The sequence below is a fragment of the Heteronotia binoei genome, chromosome 4, assembly GCF_032191835.1.
Source record: "Heteronotia binoei isolate CCM8104 ecotype False Entrance Well chromosome 4, APGP_CSIRO_Hbin_v1, whole genome shotgun sequence".
Taxonomy (NCBI): domain Eukaryota; kingdom Metazoa; phylum Chordata; class Lepidosauria; order Squamata; family Gekkonidae; genus Heteronotia; species Heteronotia binoei.
The window spans coordinates 184,991,111-185,016,373 of record NC_083226.1 but is presented as its reverse complement, the minus strand read 5'-3'; the positions used below and the strand labels follow the sequence as shown (position 1 = coordinate 185,016,373).

General features: G+C 49.4%; 1 protein-coding gene across 1 annotated transcript in view; it reads left to right on the top strand.

The window, feature by feature from the left end:
* Nucleotides 1-1,288: 1,288 nt before the first annotated feature.
* LOC132570216 (zinc finger protein OZF-like) overlaps nucleotides 1,289-25,263 on the top strand; it is a 60,990-nt gene continuing 37,015 nt past the window's right edge. The window contains exon 1 of the mRNA XM_060236644.1: nucleotides 1,289-1,334. Coding sequence (XP_060092627.1) covers nucleotides 1,289-1,334 — 46 coding nt within the window. The remainder of the gene's footprint in view (nucleotides 1,335-25,263) is intronic.

The following is a 25,263-nucleotide window of genomic DNA, read 5'->3' as shown; positions in this document are numbered from 1 at the left end:
TGGGAGCAGTTCTTGGTCATGGCCCCAAAGCTGTGGAACTCCCTCCCCAGGGAGATCCGTCTGCCCCCTTCAGTTGCCATCGTCTGCCAGCAGGGGAAGACTTTTCGTTTTGTCTGGCCTTCCCCTATGTGATCCCTTCTTCCTAGCAGCACTTTTGAATATATTTTAATATAGCGGAGGGACAGTGGTAGAGCATCTGCTTGGGAAGCAGAAGGCCCCAGGTTCAATCCCCAGCATCTCCACCTAAAAAGGGTCCAGGCAAATAGGCATGAAAAACCTCAGCTTGAGACCCTGGAGAGCCATGAATGGGACTGTGGCTCAGTGATAGAGCATCTGCTTGGTAAGCAGGAGGTCCCAGGTTCAATCCCCGGCATCTCCAACTAAAAAGGGTCCAGGCAAGCAGGCATGAAAAACCTCAGCTTGAGACCCTGGAGAGCCATGAATGGGGCTGTGGCTCAGTGGTAGAGCATCTGCTTGGTAAGCAGAAGGTCCCAGGTTCACTCCCCGGCATCTCCAACTAAAAAGGGTCCAGGCAAGTAGGCATGAAAAACCTCAGCCTGAGATCCTGGAGAGCTGCTGCCAGTCTGAGCAGACAAGACTGACTTTGATGGACCCAGGGGCGACTGATTCAGTATAAGGCAGCTTCATATGTTCATTTTGTATGCGTTTTAACTCTCCTTTTAAACTGTATTTTAATTGTTTTAACTATGTGCATCGTTGAGGGGGGCTGGTGTTAATGGTTTTATAACACGATTTTTATCAAGTGTTTTTAAAGCCGTTAGCCGCCTCGCTGGCCCTTGGAAGGTCTGGGAAGTGAAGTATGTACTTTCCTCCACGCCGACCGCTAAGAAGGAGGCAGAGATGCCGCACAGTAGCAGCAGCTGCTTTGGATTAACACTAGGCAGAGCTTCCCCACTGGTGCAGTGCACAGCTGTCTCCCCAGTGGCACAAGCCCGGTTGGGGTGACATCTGGCCAAGGAGACTTCCATGCCTCTCTCCAGAGAGAAGACAAGGCAGAGAAGGAAAACAGAGTGATCACTAACGAGTCACATGGGGATCACAGCTCCAGGGAGTACTCTCGGATCGACTTTCCCCCTTGGCGAAGCCCCTCGATGGCGGCGATTGCCAGGGTCTCCCTCAGCAGGTCTTCGAACTGGGACAGGAGGGCCTGCAGGGGGTTCATCGAATCCTCAAAATGGAGGGGCTTCGCCAAGGGGGAAAGTCGATCCGAGAGTACTCCCTGGAGTTCCGGAACCATAGCCGCAAGATCTGGGGGTGGAGCGAGAACATGAAGATCCGGGCCTACAAGAAAGGGCCCTTTGATAGAATGCTAGGTATGCCAAACGGGGGGGGGGGGAAGGAAGAGCAGGGCGCCAGAGGCCATAAACGGTGAGAAGACCAGAGGGAGGCGCCGCCGCTGTAAGGACATCGGCCGAAAGGGGGAGGATGGATGGCCCAGGAAGGGAGATAGCCAGCGTGTGAATCAAACACCTTGGAGAGGGAAAATAACTTTGTTTTGAGAATGATTTAGAGGCCCCTGTCTTTGATGTGCCCCCATATATGCTAGTGCCTTTTCAATGTATGTTATCACTCTCAAAGACCTTCTGCAGTAGTAACATTGTATACTCAATAAAAAGAAACTTATTTCAAAAGAAACAGTTCTATTATTTTGAGGATTCGATGAACCCTGCGCTGACACTGGGACCTGTTTTGTTCAACATCTTTATCAATGATTTGAATGAAGGAACAGAAAGAATGCTTATTAAATTTGCAGATGATACTAAATTGGGAGGGGCTGCAAACACAGAAGAAGACAGAAACAGGATACAGGATGACCTTGACAGGCTGGAAAACTGGGCTAAAACCAATAAAATGAATTTTTACAGAAATAAATGTAATGTTCTGCATTTAGGTAGGAAAAATTATTGCATGGTTATAGGATGGGGGACACTTGTCTTAGCAGTAGTATGTGTGAAAAGGATCTAGGGGGTCTTAGTGGATCATACGCTGAACATGAGTCAACAGTGTGATGCGGTGGCTAAAAAGGCAAATGCAATTTTGGGCTGTATCAACAGATGTATAGTGTCTAGATCACGTGATGCGATGGTATCGTTTTACTCTGCTCTGGGAAGACCTCACCTGGAGTCTTGTGTTCAGTTTTGGGCACCACATTTTAAGAAGGATCTAGACAAGCTGGAACGGGTCCAGAGGAGGGCGATGAAGATGGTGAGGGGTCTGGAGACCGGGTCCTATGAGGAAAGGTTGAAGGAGCTGGGGATGTTTAGCCTGGAGAGGAGGCGGCTGAGAGGAGATAGGATCACGATCTTCAAGGACTTGAAGGGCTGTCATATAGAGGAGGGTGTGGAATTGTTTTCTGTTGCCCTGGAAGGTAAGACCACAACCAATGGGTTGAAATTAAATCCAAAGAGTTTCCGGCTCAACATTAGGAAGAACTTCCTGACCGTTAGAGCAATTCCTCAGTGAAACAGGCTTCCTCCTCGGGAGGTGGTGGGCTCTCCTTCCTTGGAGGTTTTTAAACAGAGACTAGATGGTCATCTGACATCAAAGAGGATCCTGTGAATTTAGGGAGAAGAATTCGTGAGTTTCCTGCATTGTGCAGGAGGTTGGACTAGATGACCTTGGACGTCCCTTCCAACTCTATGGTTCTATGATTCTAGGTTTTTAAACAGAGGCTAGATGGCCATCAGACAGCAATGAAGATCCTGTGAATTTAGGGGGAGGTGTTTATGAGTTTCCTGCATTGTACAGGGGGTTGGACTAGATGACCCTGGAGATCCCTTCCAACTCTATGATCTGTCTTGAGCCCATTATGGGAAAGGGCAGAATATAAACCGACTGAATGAATGAATGAATGAATGAATGAATGAATGAATGAATGAATGAATGAATGAATGAATGAATGAATGAATGAATGAATGAATGAATAGTGTCTACCAAGAAGAATCTCTCCCCTATGCTGGTGGCCATGAGATGGCAAAGTCTCAACATGAGAACTAGAAGCTTGAAGCTGATGCAAACTATGGATGGCACAGGGCCTGTGTCAGCTACCCACAAAGATAATGCCCAGGGTTTTTTGAGTGCTACTTCACTATTGCCCATTTTAGGAAGCAGGGATCAGTTGCCCTCATGCAGACAACCAACCGGGGCCAGAGCAGCATCTTCATGGGGACCAGCAGAGAGCACTAGAAAAAGCAGGGCAGAAGAGTTGAAGGCCAAGGAGGAAAGCGGTGCAATTGCGGACGAGGGAGGAGGGTCATAGTTAATCTCAACTGAGAGCTTGCAGATATTTGGAGGACAACTCCCTCCTTCTCCTCCCTCCCCGCCCCTTCCGCCCACAAAGACTCCTGGGAGGGGAAGAAGATTGGAAATCGAAAGTCATCCTGACCTGCAGAAGCTCCTGGAGACAAACACAGCTAGCAGAGAACCATGCAGCATTCGTCAGAGAGGAATATTTATGTTATTTGCTTTATTTATAGGTCATCTTTCTCACTTCCTGTGCAATGGTAGGGTGGTGGTAAAATGATGGCAAGCGAACTCCGGCTCTGCAGCAGTGCCTGCACACAAAGGCTCACGCCCAGAATTAAACTTTGTTGGTCTTAAAGGTGCCACTGGGCTAAATGTTTGTTCTATTGCTTCAGACTAGGGTTGCCAAGTCCAATTCAAGAAATATCTGGGGACTTCGGGGGTAGGGCCAGGAGACATTGGGGGCGGAACCAGGAACAAGAGTGTGACAAGCATCATTGAACTCCAAGAGAGTTCTGGCCATCACATTTAAAGGGACAGCACACCTTTTTAAATGTCTTCCTTCTATAGGAAATAATGAAGGATAGGGGCACCTTCTTTTGTGGCTCATAGAATTGGACCCCCTGGTCCAATCGTTTTGAAACTTGGGGGGTACTTTAGCGAGAGGCACTAGATGCTATACTGAAAATGTGGTGCTTCTACCTCAAAAAACAGCTCCCCCAGAGTCCCCGAAACCTCCAGATCAATTCCCCATTATACTCTATGAGAATTGATCTCCACATAGGGAATAATGAAGTGCTCAGCAGACGTTTTCCTCCCCCCCCCCCCATTTCTGGTGAGTCTGAAGTGAGGGATTGGCCTCTCTACTCACGAGTTGCTGCCAACTTCTTCACAGCAACACAGACACCCCATCCCAAGAGGAAGCCTTTCAATCGGAGACTGAAGCCTCCGGAGGTGCAAAGGCACATGGTCCTCTGGGGGGAGCTTCCTCACGCTAGCGAGCTGACTGGGGGCGGGAAGGAGCCTGGGAAAGCGGAAGAACCCCCGCTAGGACCTGGAGATTGGCAACCCTACTCTCTACTCACGAGTTGCTGCCAACTTCTTCACAGCAACACAGACACACCATCCCAAGAGGAAGCCTTTCAATCAGAGACTGAAGCCTCCGGAGGAGCATATGGTCCTCTGGGGGCGGAGCTTCCCCCCGCTGGACAGCTGACTGGGGGCAGGAAGAAGCCTGGGAAAGCGGAAGAACTCCCGCTGGGACCTGGGGATTGGCAAGCCTACTTCAGACTAACATGGCTACCCAACCGAATCTATCCACAGCACAGAAGGATTCTAGGATCATCTACGCAAGCCCATTTTCCCTTGTTTTACCCTTCCCCAGAGAGGACAGCCAGCATGCCAGTTCTGGCCTATGAAATGCCCAGGGCAGGAAACTGGCACTTGGTAAAAAAGGCCCCTGAAGAGGCAACAATGCCAGTCTGGGGCAGCAGGCAAGTAAGCCAACACCCTCCCTTCCTCAGAGTAACCAACCAGAATAGCCAGCTAACCAAGCTTCCACACCAGAGTGGAGAAAATGGCCGCTCCCCAAACCTCCACCCTCCCCCACCCCCATATCTCCAGGAATTTCCCAACCTGAAGTTGGCAACCCTCCACGTGGGCGTATTTAGGGAGAAGTGGACCTTCAGACATACAGGCTTCTGACTGGGAATGCTCTAAACAGCAGTTTAAAGCACTTGAGCTTTCAGCAGACACATTTCGAAAATAACTTTTACGAGGAGTATCGAACTATTTTGGTCAAAGCTTAAAAGGCACACTAATTTTACCCTAGAAGGTTCCCTAGACCTTAATCCATTTATGTCAGGACTGAGGGACAATCCGTCTTCTGGGCCCCTCTCGGAAAGGCCAAAGACTCTGGACCCTACAAGCGCCAGCCGTTGTTGTGAAAGAGAGAAAAGAACAAAAGTCTAAGCCCCGTGTGGGACTGAAGCAACACCAGAGCGTTGCCTTCCGTTGAGAAGCAGCAAAACAGAACCCCTTAATGTCTGCTCTGGTCCAGGGAATTGCTTGGACACGGACATCCGTCATCTTTTAATTGTTCCTCACCCACTTCCTTCCTCGCCAACCAAGATTTGCAGTCCTACTTATTTCCTTCCCATCTTCTCTCCCTCCAGAAGCTGAGTTTGTACTTATAAGGCGATTGAAATACGCACCCCGATAAGCTTCAGACAATAATCAAAAGACGAAAAAGGGCTGTGCACAGTTGTAATAGAAATGCAGCGTATACTTTCCCGAAATACCAAATGTAACTCATTTTCTCACTGCAGCGCCTTTTCCCCTGAGTGGCAAGGCAACATTTCGTCTGGGATTTTCTCTAAGGCCCTCCCACAAAGATCCACAGGCTGAGATTGGATTTGACCCAAACCGCAATTCCTGCCTCAAGTCCATACGGACACCTCTCTCTTTCATGATCTGAAGAAGAAAGAAGGAAGGAAGAAGACGAAAGAGGAAGCAGCAACAGCATTTAAACCCTGCGCTACACTCTGAATCTCCTTTACCTTCCTCCCCCACAACAGAGACCCTGTGAGGTAGGTGGAGCTGAGAGAGCTCCCCTAGAAGCTGCACTTTCAAGGACAGAGACTCAAAATGGCTTACAATCTCCTTTACCTTCCTCCCCCACAAGAGACACCCTGTGAGGTGGGTGGGGCTGAGAGAGCTCTGACAGAAGCTGCCCTTTCAAGGACAACTCCTGTGAGAGCTCTGGCTGACCCAAGGCCATTCCAGTATGTGCAAGTGGAGGAGTGGGGAATCAAACCTGGTTCCCCCAGATAAGAGTCCACACACTTAACCACTACACCAAACTGGCTCTCCCAGAAGCTGCCCTTTCAAGGACAATGTGAGGGCTATGGCTGACCCAAGGCCATTCCAGCAGGTGCAAGTGCAGGGGGAATCAAACCCAGTTCTCCCAGATAAGAGTCTGTGCACTTAACCACTATGGCTGACCCAAGGCCATGCTAGCAGATGCAAGTGAAGGAGTGGGGAATCAAACCCGGTTCTCCCAGATAAGAGTCCGCACACTTAATCACTACACCAAACTGGCTCTCGCAGAAGCTGCCCTTTCAAGGACAATGTGAGGGCTATGGCTGACCCAAGGCCATGCTAGCAGGTGCAAGGGGAGGAGTGGGGAATCAAACCCGGTTCTCCCAGATAAGAGTCTTTGAACCTAAGAAGAAGACCATAGATGTATATCCCACCCTTCTCTCTGCATCAGAGACTCAGAGTGGCTTCCAAACTCCCATATCCTTTCCCCCACCCCCCACAGCAGACACCCTGTGAGGTGGGTGGGGCTGAGAGGGCTCTCACAGCAGCTGCCCTTTCAAGGACAACCTCTGCCAGAGCTATGGCTGACCCAAGGCCATTCCAGCAGGTGCAAGTGGAGGAGTGGGGAATCAAACCTGGTTGTCCCAGATAAGAGTCGGCACACTTAACCACTACACCAAACTGGCTCTCACAGAAGCTGCCCTTTCAAGGACAGTGTGAGGGCTCTGGCTGACCCAAGGTCATTCCAGCAGGTGCGAGTGGAGGAGTGGGGACTCAAACCCGGTTCTCCCAAATAAGAGTCCGCACATTTAACCACTATGTCTGACCCAAGGCCATTCCAGCAGCTGCAAGCGGAGGAGGGGGGAATCAAACCCGGTTCTCCCAGATAAGAGTCTGCACACTTCACCACTATACCAAACTGGAGAAGGCTGCAGAAAGGGAGGAGGGGACTAGCAAGAAGGGCCTGAGGAGAAATGACCCACCAAGGAGGGAATTAGATGCCCCAGACCTTGAGGCAGGATTCTGGCTTGACAGGAGACAAATCACATGATGAAGCGACTGAGTGACAGCTTCCATGTTTTCACACCACCCCCCATCCTCATTGTGATCTTCAGATGTCTCTTCCCTCATCTCTGAGACTTTCCTGTTCCAGTGTGACATTCCAAGCAGTTCTCCCCGTGGCAATTGTTTGTGGAAAGATGACCAAGGAATCAGAAGGGGTGAGCAGCTTTTCCCCAGGGGGATTTTTGCAATGATGAATGTGATGCTCCTACACGCCAAAGGAACTTCCCTAGAGGTCACAGGAAGTGCAGCATCTACTCAGGCAAAGCTATGTAAGAGGACCATCATGCACAGGGTCACACAGCGAACAGACATCTGATTGCTTCAGATTTTTTGCTACTTTGGCATTGCTTTTTCTCCCATTCTAGACAGATGACGCACTTCTGTATTTCTGTCCTTCATGAGAACATAAGAACATAAGAGAAGCCCTGATGGATCAGGCCAATGGCCCCTCCAGTCCAACACTCTGCGTCACATAAGAACATAAGAGAAGCCCTGTTGGATCAGGCCAATGGCCCCTCCAGTCCAACACTCTGTGTCACATAAGAACATAAGAGAAGCCCTGCTGGATCAGGCCAATGGCCCCTCCAGTCCAACACTCTGTGTCACATAAGAACATAAGAGAAGCCCTGTTGGATCAGGCCAGTGGCCCATCCATTCCAACACTCTGTGTCACATAAGAACATAAGAGAAGCCATGTTGGATCAGGCCAATGGCCCCTCCAGTCCAACACTCTGTGTCACATAAGAACATAAGAGAAGCCCTGTTGGATCAGGCCAATGGCCCATCCAGTCCAACACTCTGTGTCACATAAGAACATAAGAGAAGCCCTGTTGGATCAGGCCAGTGGCCCATCCAGTCCAACACTCTGTGTCACATAAGAACATAAGAGAAGCCATGTTGGATCAGGCCAATGGCCCCTCCAGTCCAACACTCTGTGTCACATAAGAACATAAGAGAAGCCCTATTGGATCAGGCCAGTGGCCCATCCATTCCAACACTCTGTGTCACGTAAGAACATAAGAGAAGCCATGTTGGATCAGGCCAATGGCCCCTCCAGTCCAACACTCTGGGTCACATAAGAACATAAGAGAAGCCCTGCTGGATCAGGCCAATGGCCCATCCAGTCCAACACTCTGTGTCACATAAGAACATAAGAGAAGCCCTGCTGGATCAGGCCAGTGGCCCATCCAGTCCAACACTCTGTGTCACATAAGAACATAAGAGAAGCCATGTTGGATCAGGCCAATGGCCCCTCCAGTCCAACACTCTGGGTCACATAAGAACATAAGAGAAGCCCTGCTGGATCAGGCCAATGACCCATCTGTGTCACACAGTGGCCAAAATACACACACACACTGTGGCTAATAGCCACTGATGGACCTCTGCTCCATATTTTTATCCAATCCCCTCTTAAAGCTGGCTATGCTTGTAGCCGCCAGCACCTCCTGTGGCAGTAAATTTCAGATGTTAATCACCCTTTGGGTGAAGAACTACTTCCTTTTATCTGTTTTAACCTGACTGCTCAGCAATTTCATTGAATGCCCACGAGTTCTTGTATGGTGAAAAAGGGAGAAAAAGACTTCTTTCTCTGCTTTCTCCATCCCATGTATAATCTTGTAAACCTCAATCATGTCACCCCACAGTCGACGTTTCTCCAAGCTAAAGAGCCCCAAGTGTTTTAACCTTTCTTCATAGGGAAAGTGTTCCAACCCTTTAATCGTTCTAGTTGCCCTTTTCTGCACTTTTTCCAATGCTATAATATCCTTTTTGAGGTGCAGTGACCAGAATTGTACACAGTACTCCAAATGAGACCGCACCGTCGATTTATACAGGGGCATTATGATACTGGCTGATTTGTTTTCAATTCCCTTCCTAATAATTCCCTTCCTAATAATAATGGCCTTTTTATTGCAATCCCACACAGTCTTGACATTTTCAGTGAGTTCTCTACCATGACCCCAAGATCTCTCTCTTCATCAAAAAAGGGGCACAGATCCTATTTCTTCTCTAATGAAAAGCTTCAAGAGGGGATTGGATAACCATATGGAGCAGAGGTCTATCAGTGGCTGTTAGGCACAGCTTATCGTTGGAACTCTCTGTCTGGAGCAGTGATGCTCTGTATTCTGGTGCTTGGGAGGGGGCACAGTGGAAGGGCTTCTAGCCCCTCTGGTGGACCTCTTGATGGCACTTGGGTTTGGAGGTTTTTGGCCACTGTGTGACACAGAATGTTGGACTGGATGGGCCATTGGCCTGATCCAACATGGCTTCTCTTCTGTTCTTATGTGACACAGAGTGTTGGACTGGATGGGCCTTTGGCCTGATCCAACATGGCCTCTCTTATGTTCTTATGTGACAAAGAGTGTTGGACTGGAGGGGCCACTGGCCTGATCCAGCAGGGCTTCTCTTATGTTCTTATGTGACACAGAGTGTTGGACTGGATGGGCCACTGGCCTGATTCAACATGGCTTCTCTTATGTTCTTCTGTGACACAGAGTGTTGGACTGGATGGGCCAGTGGCCTGATCCAACAGGGCTTCTCTTCTGTTCTTATGTGACACAGAGTGTTGGACTGGATGGATGGGCCTTTGGCCCTGATCCAACAGGGCTTCTCTTCTGTTCTTTTGTGACACAGAGTGTTGGACTGGAGGGGCCATTGGCCTGACCCAACAGGGCTTCTCTTGTGTTCTTATGTGACACAGAGTGTTGGACTGGATGGGCCATTGGCCTGATCCAACAGGGCTTCTCTTATGTTCTTATGTGACACAGAGTGTTGGACTGGGTGGGCCATTGGCCTGATCCAACAGGGCTTCTCTTATGTTCTTATGTGACACAGAGTGTTGGACTGGGTGGGCCATTGGCCTGATCCAACATGGCTTCTCTTCTGTTCTTATCCAAACACTGTGACACATCTCTCACTCTCTCTCACTGTGACTGTCTCGTAGTCCTCTCTGGGCCATGTGGGGCAGATGTTTCCAATGTGTTCCTTCTTTCAGAAAAACCCTCCGTCCCTGAGGTGACGGCAATTCACTCTTGCTCCCAGGCACGCATGTGAGCAGCTGTGGGTCTCCTGCCTCCGGAGCACAGAGATATGCACTCGTTTTGCCCCACATACCAAGTCTCACCCCATAACCCAACCTTCCAACTCAGCACCTTCTGCCAACGTTACTCTGAGGCCCAGCTGGTGTCAAGATACCTTTCCATTTTGTAATCTTTTATTCTTTTACTGTCTGTACTGAAACACCTTCTATGCTGCTGAGAAAATGAAAGTATTTAGGCCCTCTAACACTGTCTTTCCTTCAAGGTCAGTCCTATCTGTTAGAGTGCTTTGCTAACAAATACTGTGCTGGGGGAATGTCTCCCTTGTTACAATCCAGTGTTTTGAACTTAAATCGCGCCAGAAAGTTTGGTGTGCATGTAATGGCTAACTGCTTCTATATACAACAGCACTACAGATAAGATTTGAATTTCACCAGCCAATCCATATGCAAAAGAACCCCCTCAAATAAGCTCCTCCATTAGCATGTCACAGCCCAGGAAGCTCCCACAAGACAATGACTCAGCCCTACCCCACCTGCCTGAGTGGATATAAATTACCTGCCTACCATCTTCTTCTCAATTTGACCCACAGAGAACTCCAGTTTTCTGGGTTACACCTCTGAGGATGCCAGTCACAGTTGCTGGCGAAACGACAGGTCTCGCAATGCCAAGACCATGGCCACACAGCCCAGAAAATTTAAAGCAACCAATGGACTCTGGCCGTGAAAGCCTTCAGAAGAAAAACCCTCCCAGAAGTATAGAGGGCAGCACTGACAGAAAACCTGAGAGGAGCGAACCTGATGCCAAAGCTTAGGTGGGGTCAGCACAGTCAGAGGTCCCTTTGAGAATGCAGTTCAGAAGCAACATCTGGACTTGAACATGGAAACACACATACACATCAACGTGTGTGCACAAGGTCACCGCTGCAGTTGCAAGATTATTTCTGGGGACCTTGTAAAGGCGACACTTTCCTCATTCAAAATGCTTTCCAAGAATTGGGCCTGACCAAGATTTTGATGAAAGACTCCACAGCAGATGATAACTATTATTTTTGCATACGCTACGGACAGAGGCAGCCTATTTTCAGGAAGAAGTTTTTTCAACTCTGACCACTTTTGGTCCACAGTTAACACAACACACACACACGCTGATGTCATGATTCTGGAATGCTCAGAGTTTGCAGTTTTCTTACGTTGCACTCAACGTCCAGCTCTGCTGATTGCCCCCAGTACTGTGACAGCACAAAGATTGTTTCTTAGTCCAAATAAAGAGCTCTCTTTTATTTACTATGAAAATTTAAAGGCTATATTTTCCAATTTAATTCTTTTTCTCCAGTGGCAGAAGCCATGATCGATGTGCTTCAGCCACAAAGGGTACAGCATTATAATATTGGCCATTTATCATTCTAAATTTCATAAATATACCAACTAGTACACTTTTATATGCCTACAAAGTTCACTTGTTCATCTTCCAACATTATGTATGCCATGAAATGCCAACAATGCCCTTCCGTTCTCTACATAGGGCAAACAGGACAAACCCTCCGCCAAAGGAGAAATGGACACAAACCTGACATTAGGAATCACAGAACTGGGAAATCTGTGGGAGAGCACTTTAACCTTCCAAAGCATTCAGTGGGTGACCTCGAGGTAGCTGTTTTACTGCAAAGGAACTTCAAGAACAGAATGGAGAGAGAAATTGCTGAATTACAAATTATAAAAAATAGCAGCTCTCCAGCAGCCCTGGCCCCACTCAATGCACAGCAGCCAAGAAGGTCTGAGCGCCTGCTCCGGCTGCAACGCCACTGAGGATGTTCTCCGCAGCTGAGAACGAAACGTCTGGAAGGAAAACTTTCCCCACGGCACTTGATCCCGAAAGATTCTACAAACCCTAAAGAAATTGCTGAATTACAAATTATGATGAAACTTGGAAGAAACACCTCCCCAGGACTGAACAGGGATATTGGCTTTTTTTATCTCATTACAGATGCTAAACCCACTCTCAATGAGTATAGCTATACATCCACAGTATCCCAATGTGTTTCTCTTTTAGAATTGTGTATCAGTATAATTATTTGGAATGGCATACTCAAAATAGGGATATTGGCTGTATAACTCATTACATATGCTTTACCCATTTGCACTATATTTTATTGTATTCCTTTTTCCTATGGCAAATTAGAATTATGTTTATGTCAAAAAGTCAATTAGGTGGACAAGAACATCACTATGTAATGTGTTTCTCTTTTAGCTGCATTGACACATTCAAACAGGGACTTTGGTTGCTTATCCCATTACATATATTGAACCCATCTCCCATTGTCATTGGCAGACAATCTCACATTTTGACATACTACTGTTTTGTTGCTTACGCATGCTCATGCTACTCAGATCAAAGGTTTGCTCAATTTGTTAATTTTACTATTCTGTCATTGTACCCTTTTACATTCTAAACCACTGCCTATCAGATAATTTTACTTCACTGTCATTGGTTCTGAAATCTGTACCAAGCTGCATTCTGGGCCACTGCCTACCAGCTCTGTATGGCTCTGCTCAGCTATGTATGACTTTGCTAACTGTGCTGAATTCCTCAAATGATGAAGTGGGCTTAAGAGCACACGAAAGCTGACGTTCGAAATTAAAATAGGTTGGTCTTAAAGGTGCATTTTGAGTCCTGCTTTGTTCAACTGCTTTAGACCAACACGGCTACCCACCTGGATCTAGAAAGTTATAAAAATTCATTTTTAAGTGCACAAAGCAAAATACATTTCATTTTGATATGGAAATAAATATGGCATACGTTTCAACTGTCCTTCAAATGTCTGGGTTTCCCCTCCAAGAACTGCCTCCGTTCCCAGGTTTGTTCCCCAAGGCGTCAACATTTCTTGGAAACGTACCTCTCTAGCCATAGACCCAGGCCTTGGAATTTCTGGCACAGAACAGGTTGCTTTTGAAACCACAAGAATGATTCAGCTGCCTTGAGAATATGGATTTGAACACAAAACATCCAAGGAGCAGAGTTTTACGTGGGGTCCTGTATAGGGTTGCCAATCCCCAAGTGAGAGCAGGAGATCCCCTGGTTTGGAGGCCCTCCCCCTGCTTCAGGGTCATCAGGAAACAGGGGGCAGGGAGGAAATGTCTGCTGGGCACTACATTATTCCCTATGGGGACCGATTCCCATAGGGTACAATGGAGAATTGATCCATAGAAAACTGGGGCGGGGGTGTTTTTTGAGGTAGAGGCACCAAATCTGTAGCATAGCATGTGATTCCTCTCCCGAAAATACTCGCCAAGCTTCAAAAGGATTGGACCAGGGGGTCTAATTCTATGAGCCCCAAAATAAAGTGCCCCTATCCTTCATTATTTCCTATGGAAGGAAGGCATTTAAAAAGATGTGCTGTCCCTTCAAATGGGATGGCCAGAACTCCCTTGGAGTTCAATTATGCTTGTCACACCCTTGCTTCTGACTCTGCCCCCAGTGTCTCCTGGCTCCACCCCCAAAGTCTCCCAGCTCCACCCCCAAAGTCCCCAGATATTTCTTGAATTGGACTTGGCAACTCTAGTGTATCAGAAGTGGGGGACGGCCCTTCCTCAGCACCAATGTCTTGTAGAAGAAGACTGCAGATTTATAGCCCGCCCTTTCCCCTGAATCAGAGACTCAGAGCGGCTTACAATCCCCTATGTCTTCTCCCCCAACAAAATTTTCATTTTTTTTCATTTTATTCGATTTATATCCTGCCGTCCCCAACAGACACCCTGTGAGGTGAGTGGGGCTGAGAGAGCTCTCCCAGAAGCTGCCCTTTCAAGGACAACCTCCGCCAGAGCTATGGCTGACCCAAGGCCATTCCAGCAGGTGCAAGTGGAGGAGTGGGGAATCAAACCCGGTCCTCTCAGATAAGAGTCTGCACACTTCAGCACTACACCAAACTGGCTCTGTAGAGAAGGGCAAAGCTCTTGCACAGACTCAGGGTAGAAATCTGATGTCCCCTCCCCACCACACACACACACTGGATGTATCTGAGGGAAGCAAAACCCTCCCTGCAGGGTGGTTCAGGAAGTCATCTCACAAGCACAGGAAAAAAACACCAGGCCCTCTCCACATGCAAGCGCAGATACTTTCTGGCTAGGGTTGCCAGGTCCGACTGAAGAAATATCTGGGGCTTTGGGGGTGGAGCCAGGAGCCAGGGTGTGACAAGCACAATTGAACTCTGAAGGGAATTCTGGTTGTTATGTATTGATTCCACGAGGTTACCAGGTCCTGGGTGAGAGCTATATGGGGGCCTCAATCAGCCTGCTCCCTGGGTGGCAGTGACTCTGCTAGAACTCAGGGCTGAGAGATCTGAAGCATCGTTGTGCCTCATGTCTTCGCTCTGAAAGTTCTTTCCGGAGCCTGCTTTGAACTCTTGAGATGGGAGGAGGAGAGCTCGGAGGAGATTGATCGTCAACAGCTGACACTGGTTCCTGGAGAGTGATTGATGGGCCAGCTGCTGCTTGGTCAGCTGAGGAACTGGCTGGCAACTCTTCCAGGTCTGTTAACCCTTCCAGCTCCTCCTCGTCAGGGCTCATGACAATAATGAAGGATGGGGGCACCTTCTTTGGGGGCTCATGGAATTGGACCCCCTAGTCCAATCTTTTTGAAACTTGGAGGATGTTTTGGGGAGAGACATTGGATGCTACACTGAACATTTGGTGCCTCTACCTCAAAAAACAGCTCTCCCAGAGCCCCAGATACCCACAGATCAATACTCCATTATACTCTATGGGAACTGGCCTCCATACGCTATAATGGAGTGCCCAGCGGACATTTCCCTCCCCCTCCCGCTTTCTGATAATCCTGAAGCAGGGGGATCCCCTGGCCCCAACACGGGGTTGTCAACCCCACTCTGCCTTGCATTTAGCATTCCAGCGAGGAACACAATCTGGTTTCCGGTTGCTTGTTTGTTTTGCTGACGGCAAAGAGGAAAAAGAAAGGGGGCAAAGCCCTGCCCTGCATAACCCAGACAGGCTCTGCCCAGGTTGCTACTTGAATGGGACAGGCCACAGAGCCACGAAATGGCAAAGTACTCCTCTATGTCTTTTGCCTGATCTGAATGTCACAGGCCAGCTAGCCTAATATGACCAGGTCTCAGAAACTAAGCAGAGTCAGCTCTGCCTAGTCCATGGCTGGAGGACCACCCAGGAAAGGCCATCCCCACACTTCAGGGTTATCAGAAAGCGGGGGGGGGGGGGAGAAATATCTGCTGGGCACTCCATTACGCCCAATGGAGACTAGTCCCCATAGTAGGGTATAATGGAGAATCTATCCGTAGATATCTGGGGCTGGGGGTCGTTTTTTGAGGTCGATGCACCAAATTTTCAGCGTAGCATCTGATGCGTCTCCTAAATCCCTCTGCCCCCAAGTTTCAAAAATATTGGACCAGCGGATCCAATTCTGTGAGCCTCAAAAGAAGTTGCCCCCGTTATTTCCAACGGAAGGAAGGCATTTTAAAGGAACATAGCCCTTTTAAATGCAATGGCCAGAATGCCCTTCAATCGAGCTTGTCACAAATTTGCTCCTGGCTCCACCCCCAATATTTCCTGGCAACCCTACCTGGAGATCAGTTGTAATGGCAGGAAATCTCCAGGCCCCACCTGGAGGTTGGCTACCCTAGCTGCAGGGGCTGAATCCTGGCTGCTGTCACTAATGCAGCGGAAAGACCAGGCCCCAATGACTGCAATGTGTTCCACTGACCAGGTGGAGCAGAAAAGAGCGGCTCCCGGAGACCACAGAAGTAGGCAGATGAAGCGGCCTTCACCCAGGTCTAATCCTTAGGTCTACCCAACTCAGGTGTTCTGCTCACTCCAGCCAGGGCTCTCTGGCAAAGGAAGGTCTTTCCTTCTCAGCAGCTGCAACTTCTACAGCTGGAGATGGAGCCAGGGAGGCACAGCCCAAGAGCTCAGCTTACATTTCTGCTAAAACTGGCTTTAAACGAAGAAGAACGAACCCCCAGTTTGGGCCCCAGATCCAAGCTTTCCCATGGAAAGAAACTCCACAGAATGCCAATTTTGGTCTTTTCAGTTTTGCATTTTCTCACAAAACACACAGTCAAGCAAAGGAGGGGAGGGAAGCAACTAAGACCCCTACAGGGCATTCAGTAGAGACAATTTGGCCTCTAACAAATTAAAGCGGGGGGGGGGGAGTTATTTGGGGAGGGGCCGTTAACCACTTAATGAAGTCACCAACCCATTAAAATATGACATTATCCCAGTGCCTGTGATATACTGAGGACACTGCGTTGGACTTAATAACTCAGATAAATCATTTTTATGGAGCGGGTTTCAGCAAGTTCAGCAAGTGAGCCTCCCTCCAGTCATTTCAAAAGGAATATAACGCTCACAGGATTGTACCCACAGCCTAGGAAATGCCAGTCAAGGCGGCTTACAGACAGGGGCCCAGGAATCATCCTAGAATCATAGAGTTGGAAGGGACCTCTAGGGTCATCTAGTCCAACCCCCCGCAACAATGCAGGAAACTCACAAATACCTCAACCTAAATTCACAGGATCCTCATTGCTGTCAGATGGCCATCTAGCCTCTGCTTAAAAACCTCCAAGGAAGGAGAACCCACCATCTCCCATGGAGGAAGCCTGTTAGAATCATAGAAGAGTTGGAAGGGACCCCTAGGGTCATCTAGTCCACCCCCTGCACAATGCAGGAAACTCACAAACACTTCCCCCTAAATTCACAGGCTCTTCATTGCTGTCAGGTGGCCATCTAGCCTTTTTTATAATATAATAATAATAATAATAATTTTTTATTTCTATCCCGCCCTCCCCGCCGGGGCAGGCTCAGGGCGGCTCACAGCATAAAATACATATTACATCAGTTTATATTATAAAAACATAGTTAAACAATTATAGGTTGTTAAAAATTAACATAACAATAGTAATAATAATAATATGGCGTTATAACATCAAGTTTTTAGTAGACTTCCAAGAATAAAACATTTCAAGAATAAAACATTTTCAGCAGCATATCTAGCTTTCCCACTAGTTCTGTCACTAGTTGAAGGCCATCTTGAAAAGGTGGGTCTTACAGGCCCTACGAAATCGATCTAAACATCTTAGGGCCCTCACCTCCTCGGGGAGTTGATTCCACAAATATGGAGCGGTGACAGAGAAGGCCCGATCCCGGGTGGCCTTCAGTCTGGCCTCCCTTGGCCCAGGGATATTCAACTGGTTTTTCCCAGATGACCTCAGTGCCCTCTGGGGTTCATATGGGGAGAGACGGTCCCTCAGGTAGGCAGGTCCTCGGCCATATAGGGCTTTAAAGGTAATAACCAGCACTTTGTATCGGACTCGGTATGCCACCGGCAGCCAGTGCAGCCCGCGCAGCCCCGGCTGTATGTGCTCCCACCTTGGGAGCCCCAGCAACAGCCTAGCCGCCGCGTTCTGCACTAGCTGCAGCCGCCGAGTTCGACACAAGGGCAGCCCCATGTAGAGGGCGTTGCAGTAGTCCAGTCTCGAGGTGACCGTAGCATGGATCACCATTGCTAGGTCACGGCGCTCCAGGAAGGGGGCTAACTGCCTCGCCCGTCGAAGATGAAAGAACGCGGACTTGGCAGCAGCCGCTATCTGTGCCTCCATTGATAGTGAAGGCTCCAGAAGAACCCCCAAGCTCTTGACCTTATGCGCCGCTTTAAGCTGCACACCGTCAAGGACTGGCAAGGGGATTTCCCCTCCCAGGGCACCGCGACCCAAGCAAAGGACCTCTGTCTTCGTTGGATTCAACTTCAGCCCGCTTAGTCTGAGCCAACCTGCCACGGCTTGCAATGCTAGGTCTAGGCTTTCTGGGACGGAGCCAGGCCGGCCGTCCATTAGTAGATAGAGCTGGGTGTCATCAGCATATTGATGGCACCCAAGCCCAAACCTCCGGGCAATCTGGGCAAGGGGGCGCATATAGATGTTAAACAACATCGGGGAGAGAACTGCCCCTTGTGGCACCCCACATACTAGTGGGTGCCTCCGGGACCGCTCCCCCCCAATGGCCACCCTTTGTCCCCGTCCTTCGAGGAAGGAGGAAAGCCACTGTAAGGCCAATCCCCCAATCCCCGTGTCGGCGAGCCGGCGGGCCAGTAGCTGATGATCGACCGTATCAAATGCGGCCGACAGGTCCAACAATATCAGCACCGCCACGCCGCCTCCAAGGAAGGAGAGCCCACCACCTCCCGAGGAGGAAGCCTGTTCCACTGAGGAATCGCTCTAACGGTCAGGAAGTTCTTCCTAATGTTGAGCCGGAAACTCTTTTGATTTAATTTCAACCCCTTGGTTCTGGTCCTACCTTCCGGGGCCACAGAAAACAATTCCACGCCATCCTCTCTAGGACAGTCCTTCAAGTCCTTGAAGATGGTGATCCTATCACCTCTCAGCTGCCTCCTCTCCAGGCTAACCATCCCCAGCTCCTTCAACCTTTCCTCATAGGACTTGGTCTCCAGACCCCTCACCGTCTTCGTCGCCCTCCTCTGGACCCTTCCAGCTGGTCTAGATCCTTCTTAAAATGTGGTGTCCAAAGCTGAACACAAGACTCCAGGTGAGGTCTTACCAGAGCAGAGTAAAGCGATAGCAGACCCTGAGGAATCTGGGGGCCACTTTCAGTCACTGGGGAGGGGCAACGGCTCAGGGGAAGAGTGCCTGATTGGCATGCAGAAGGCCCCAAGTTCAGTCCTTGCCATCTCCAGTTAAAGGTTAGGTAGGTTGTGTGAGAGCATCTCTGCCAGCTCAAGGTTGACTCAACCTTCCATCCTTCCGAGGTCGGTCGTAGGAGTACCCAGCTTGCTGGGGGGAAAGAATGAGGAAAGGCTGAAGGAGCTGGGGATGTTTAGTCTGGAGAGGAGGCACCTCCCAGGAGAGCTGCTGCCAGTCTGAGTAGACAATACTGACCAATTCTAACCCAGGGTCTATTGCAGCTTCAGGTGCACCAATACAAGAGACTTGCTTTTTAAATCTCAAGGTCACACAACAGCAAGAGAGCCAGTTTGGTGTAGTGGCGAAGTGCGCAGAATCTTATCTGGGAGAAAGGGGTCTGATCCCCCACTCCTGCACTTGCACCTGCTGGAATGGCCTTGGGTCAGCCATAGCTCTCGCAGGAGTTGTCCTTGAAAGGGCAGCTTCTGTCAGAGATCTCTCAGCCCCATCTACCTCACAGGGTGCATCTGAGAGCCAGTTTGGTGTAGTGGTTAAGTGCACGGATTTTTATCTGGGAGAACAGGGTTTGATTTCCCACTCCTCCACTTGCACCTGCTAGCATGGCCTTGGGTCAGCCATAGCTCTCGTAGTTGTCCTTGAATGGGCAGCTTCTGGGAAAGCCCTCTCAGCCCCACCCACCTCACAGGGTGTCTGTTGTGGGGGAAGAAGATAAAGGAGATTGTGAGTCGCTCTGACACTCTGATTCAGAGAGAAGGGTGGGGTATAAATCTGCAGTCTTCTTCTTCAATGCAGGTAGTTTTAGGATTATTAACATTTAATTATTCAGCTCTGGGGTGGGGTGAAGCCCAGCTTTCCAAGACGATGTTACACATGCAAACACCCATGATGTTGCTTTATACTGAATGAGACCACTGGTCCATCAAAGTCAGTATTGCCTACTCAGACTGGCAGCACCTCCCCAGGGCCTTTCACATCAATTCCGACCTGGTATTTTTAAGAATCCCGTGGCGCAGAGTGGTAAAGCTGCAGTACTGCAGTTGGAGTCCTCTGCTCACAACCTGAGTTCAATCCCAGCGGAAGCTGGTTCAGGTAGCTGGCTTCAGGTTGACTCAGCCTCTCCATCTTTCCGAGGTCAGTCAAATGAGTACCCAGCTTGCTGGGGGGGGGCGGAGTGTAGATGACTGGGGAAGGCAATGGCAAACCACCCTGGAAAAAGTCTGCCCTGAAAACATTGTGAAAGCAACATCACCCCAGAGTCGAAAACGACTGGTGCTTGCACAGGGGACTACCTTTTTTTAATTTTTAACTGGTGATGCTGGCGATTGAACCTGGGACTTTCTGCATGCAAAGCAGAGGCTCTGCCACTGAGCCACGGCCTTTCTCTGAGCAGACCTTTGGTCCCTGAAGGCCAGTCTTGTCTTCTCAGAACATTCACAGCTCTGTTGCACCGCAGACCTCCAGGAAAAGGGACGACAGTGCGCACCATGCACGAATAATGCAGGAGACTTTTGATGAAGGGTTTCTCTGGGGCAAAACCTGGCCAAGCACAAGCTCTCTGTTCCCAAGAAAAAGGAGCCCCCAACGGGTTGTAAACAGCTACATAACATTTCTAGAGATTCTTGTTAAGAAGGATGGAACCCTGCAGACCAGAAAGTCCACTGTGAAAACCTCCACGTCTGAAAGTCATGATTGCTGTTTACAGCTTTGGGTTTTCAGCCTGCCTCATCTCAGGAAAAGTTACAAGGCCTTTTAAAAGCAAATGCTTAAAAATAAATGACGGGGGCGGCTGGCTGCTATCTCGAAGTCAGCAGAGGCAGCTCCAAGAGAACGGGCATCCCCAGGGCTTTGGTCAAAGAGGCTGCGTTTCCAGGCCCTTCAAAAGATAAGCAGCAGCAGCTTAGCAGAGCCAGGCAAAGCACAGGCGGTGGGGGGGGGGGGGTTTGAGCAGGAACACAGTTCCGGCTGGCTTGGCACCAGGAGGTGTAGCCTAATATGCAAATGAGTTCCTGCTGGGCTTTTTCTAGCCAAAGCCCCGCATGCAGCAATGGTGCTGTCAGGGGGTGTGGCCTGATATGCAAATGAGTTCCTGCTGAGCATTTTCTACCCAAAGCCCTGTGCGCAATAATGGTGGCATTGAGGGTGTGGCCTAATATGCAAATGAGTTCCTGCTGGGATTTTTCTACCCAAAGCCCTGCATGCAACAATGGTGGTATCCAGGGGTGTGGCATAATATGCAAATGAGTTCCTGCTGGGCTTTTTCTAGCCAAAGCCCTGTGTGCAACAATGGTGGTATTGGGATGTGGCCTAATATGCAAATGAGTTCCCACTGGGCTTTTTCTACCCAAAGCCCTGTGTGCAACAATGGTGGTATCAGTTCCTGCAAATGAGTTTCTGCTAGGATTTTGCTACAAAAAAAACCCCGTGTGCAACAATGGCGATGTCAGGGGGTGTCCAGGGCTTTTTTTGTAGCAGGAACTCCTTTGCATAGTAGGCTGAACACCCCTGATGTAGCCAATCCTCTAAGAGCTCACAAGGCTCTTTTTGTAAGCTCTTGGAGGATTGGCTACATCAGGGGTGTGAGGCCTAATATGCAAATGAGTTCCTGCTGGGCTTTTTCTACAAAAAGCCCTGTGCAAAACATTAGTGCCACCAGGGGGTGTGGCCTAATATGCAAATGAGTCCCAGCTGGGCTTTTGCTACCAAAAAGTCCTGTGTGAAACAACGGCAATGTCTTCACAATAGGGCCAATAGCGTTTGGGAGAAAATACTTTTAAAGGCCTCTGAATGTAACTTGAATCGCTCACTGGAGCCATCTGCCAAATCCTCTTGTCCATTCCTGCTCTCCAACTTGCACCTTGAGATCTGGGCAAAGGAGGGAGGCAGGGATAGCTTCCAAAAACCTCTGACCCCACCGGTTCACAATATTCGTCCCTAGGGAAAGGAGGATTTCAGTGCCCGCCTACCCCTCCCTTTGCCTACCAAGTGGCCCCCGACTGCCACCAAAGCCAGTTTGGTGTAGTGGTTAAGTGTGTGGACTCTTATCTGGGGGAACCGGGTTTGATTCCCCACTCCTCCACTTGCACCTGCTAGCATGGCCTTGGGTCAGCCACAGCTTTGGCAGAGTTGTCCTTGAAAGGGCAGCTGCTGTGAGAACCCTCTCAGCCCCACCCACCTCACAGGGGTCTGTTGTGCGGGAGGAAGGGAGAGGAGATTGTGAGCCGCTCTGAGACTCTTCGGAGTGGAGGGCGGGATATAAATCCAATAAATTCAATATCTTCAAAAAGCACCACTCCCCTCTGTGGCCAGCCTCCACCAGAAAGCAAAGCCCTGCGTGCCTCAAGAAGGAGGCAAACTCCAGCGCCCCCCCTCCACACACACACACACTGGAAGGAGGCAGACGGGCAGTAAATCAGGACTTCGGCGAGGCTTCCGATAAGGCCGCGGCGGGCCACAAAGGGGAAACTTGTGCTGCTTCCAAGATTAGCCGAGCTGGGGGACTGACGGGGAGCTGAGTCACTCTCTCCTTCCTTCCCTCCCTCATTCATTCATTCATTGATTCATTCATGCTTCATAAGGGGCTGGCCAGGCAGCCAAGGAGCTCTCCCCCCCCCCCTCCACTGCAGCTGCCGCGACTCGATTTTACGAGGGCAGAGAAAAGTTGCCGAGCAGCAGCCATCTACATGCTGACCCCTGCCCATCTCCCCTGCCCCCAGCCCCGGTCCAGACTTCCCCAGGGGTGAGGATAACAGAAACACACCAACGCCATGGCAGAAAGGGCAACGCACAGACCTGCCCAGCTCAGCTTCCCAAAAGAAGCACCTGGTAGGCACACACACCCCCCTCTCTGCTGTGCCAGCTCCCTTGCCTTCCCACCCCCCTAGCAGACTTCCTGCCCCCTCCGTGCCCTCCTGTCTGCCCCATCCGGAAGGCTGCCTCCTTCCCTTCAGCAAGTTGCCAAAATCCTGTTGGGAAGAAAAGCCTTTTGCCCTGTTTCCTCCCCCCCACACACACACACACACTGCAGCACCAACCCCAGCATTTCCACAACTGGAAGCCAAAAGGGCAGAGATGCTTGTAGCAGACGCACCCCTAAGCCAAGATCGAGGTTGCCAACGATGTCTTGGGAAATTCCTGGAGATTTGGAGGACAGCCTGCGGATCGCAAAGATTGGGGAGTGAAGGGACTTCAGCTGGTTACATAAAAACAGAAGAGAAGCAATGTTGGATCGGGCCAGTGGCCCATCCAGTCCAACACTCTGTGTCACATAAGAACATGAGAAGCCCTGTTGGATCAGGCCATTGGCCCATCCAGTCCAACACTCTGTGTCACATAAGAACAGAAGAGAAGCCCTGTTGGATCAGGCCAGTGGCCCATCCAGTCCAACACTCTGTGTCACATAAGAACAGAAGAGAAGCCATGTTGGATCAGGCCACTGGCCCATCCAGTCCAACACTCTGTGTCACATAAGAACAGAAGAGAAGCCATGTTGGATCAGGCCAATGGCCCGTCCAGTCCAACACTGTGTCACATAAGAACATAAGAGAAGCCCTGTTGGATCAGGCCAGTGGCCTCTCCAGTCCAACACTCTGTGTCACATAAGAACAAAAGAAAAACCATGTTGGATCAGGCCAGTGGCTCCTCCAGTCCAACACTCTGTGTCACATAAGAACAGAAGAGAAGCCCTGTTGGATCAGGCCAATGGCCCCTCCAGTCCAACACTCTATGTCACATAAGAATATAACAGAAGCCCTGTTGGATCAAGCCAGTGGCCCATCCAGTCCAACAGTCTGTGTCACATAAGAACATAAGAGAAGCCCTGTTGGATCAGGCCAGTGGCCCCTACAGTCCAACACTCTGTGTCACATAAGAACAAAAGAAAAACCATGTTGGATCAGGCCAGTGGCTCCTCCAGTCCAACACTCTGTGTCACATAAGAACAGAAGAGAAGCCCTGTTGGATCAGGCCAATGGCCCCTCCAGTCCAACACTCTGTGTCACACATAAGAACAGAAGAGAAGCCATGTTCCAACATGGATGGGCCAAAGGATGAGAGAAGCCTTCCAGATGCCAAATCGGATGCCTTTATCCACAGCCCCTCCCGCCTTGTCATAGTTGCTTGGTGAGGAGGACTGAGCAAGAATGCCCACCGGCCTTTTGAAATCTTCTCTTGAGGCCTTTCAGGGCGATGCCCAGTCCTTTCTTTTGGAAATGGAGGCATAGAATCATAGAGTTGGAAGGGAACTCTAGGGTCATCTAGTCCAACCCCCTGCACAATGCAGGAAACCCACAAACACCTCCCCCTAAATTCACAGGATCTTCATTGCTGTCAGATGGACATCTAGCCTCTGTTGAAAAACCTCCAAGGAAGGAGAGCCCACCACCTCCCGAGGAGGAAGCCTGTTCCACTGAGGAATTACTCTAACGGTCAGGAAGTTCTTCCTCATGTTGAGTCGGAAACTCTTTTGATTTAATTTCAACCCATTGGTTCTGGTCCTACCTCCTGGGGCCACAGAAAACAATTCTACACCATCCTCTATCTGACAGCCCTTCAAGTCCTTGAAGATGGTGATCCTATCACCTCTCAGCCGCCTCCTCTCCAGGCTAAACATCTCCAGCTCCTTCAACCTTTCCTCATAGGACTTGGTCTCCAGACCCTTCACCATCTTCATCTAGAGAGGAGTTGTAATTCCAGGAGATAACCAGGCCCCACTTGGAGGTTGGCATCCAGAGTCACGTGTCATACAGTGGCAGCAAACAAAAAAAAACCCAAACAACCTTCTGGAGCAGAGCCCCCACTTGCATTCCTATTAAACTATGAAACTTCTCCTACTAAATAACAATACAAAACACATCATTTGTAATATACTGAGGATGTTAAACAGTACTATTAGGCATGCTCAATTCAAAAGTATAAATGTCTATCTTTTTTTAAGGAAAGCTGCAAGCAGCGCCAGTGTGATGAAGAGTATTGTAATAGTATCTGGAAGACCTGGGTTTGGATCCCTGCTTGTCTCTTGGAAGCTCCCAGGGTGACCTTGGGCTGCTCACTCACTCCCTCAGCCGAGCCCACCTCACAGGATTGTTGTGAAGATAAAATGGAGAAGGATGTCGGCTGCGTTGGGTCCCCACTGAGGAGAAAGACAGTGCAGCAATGGATCCAATAACTGACTGCAGTGTTTCATTCTGTTACCCTTGTTCTGTCTGAACGTCACCAAAAGGTTTACATTGATGATTTTTATGGGAACCTTTTTTCATCAGACCTTGGAATGTTTTTTTAATAGAGAAGTGGGATATAAATATTCTTATCTAAATAAGGCAGCCTCTTGGAACAGTCTCTTGCTCTAGTTCAGGGGTGTCAATCATGCAGCCCAGGGGCCAAATCAGGCCCCCGAGCAAC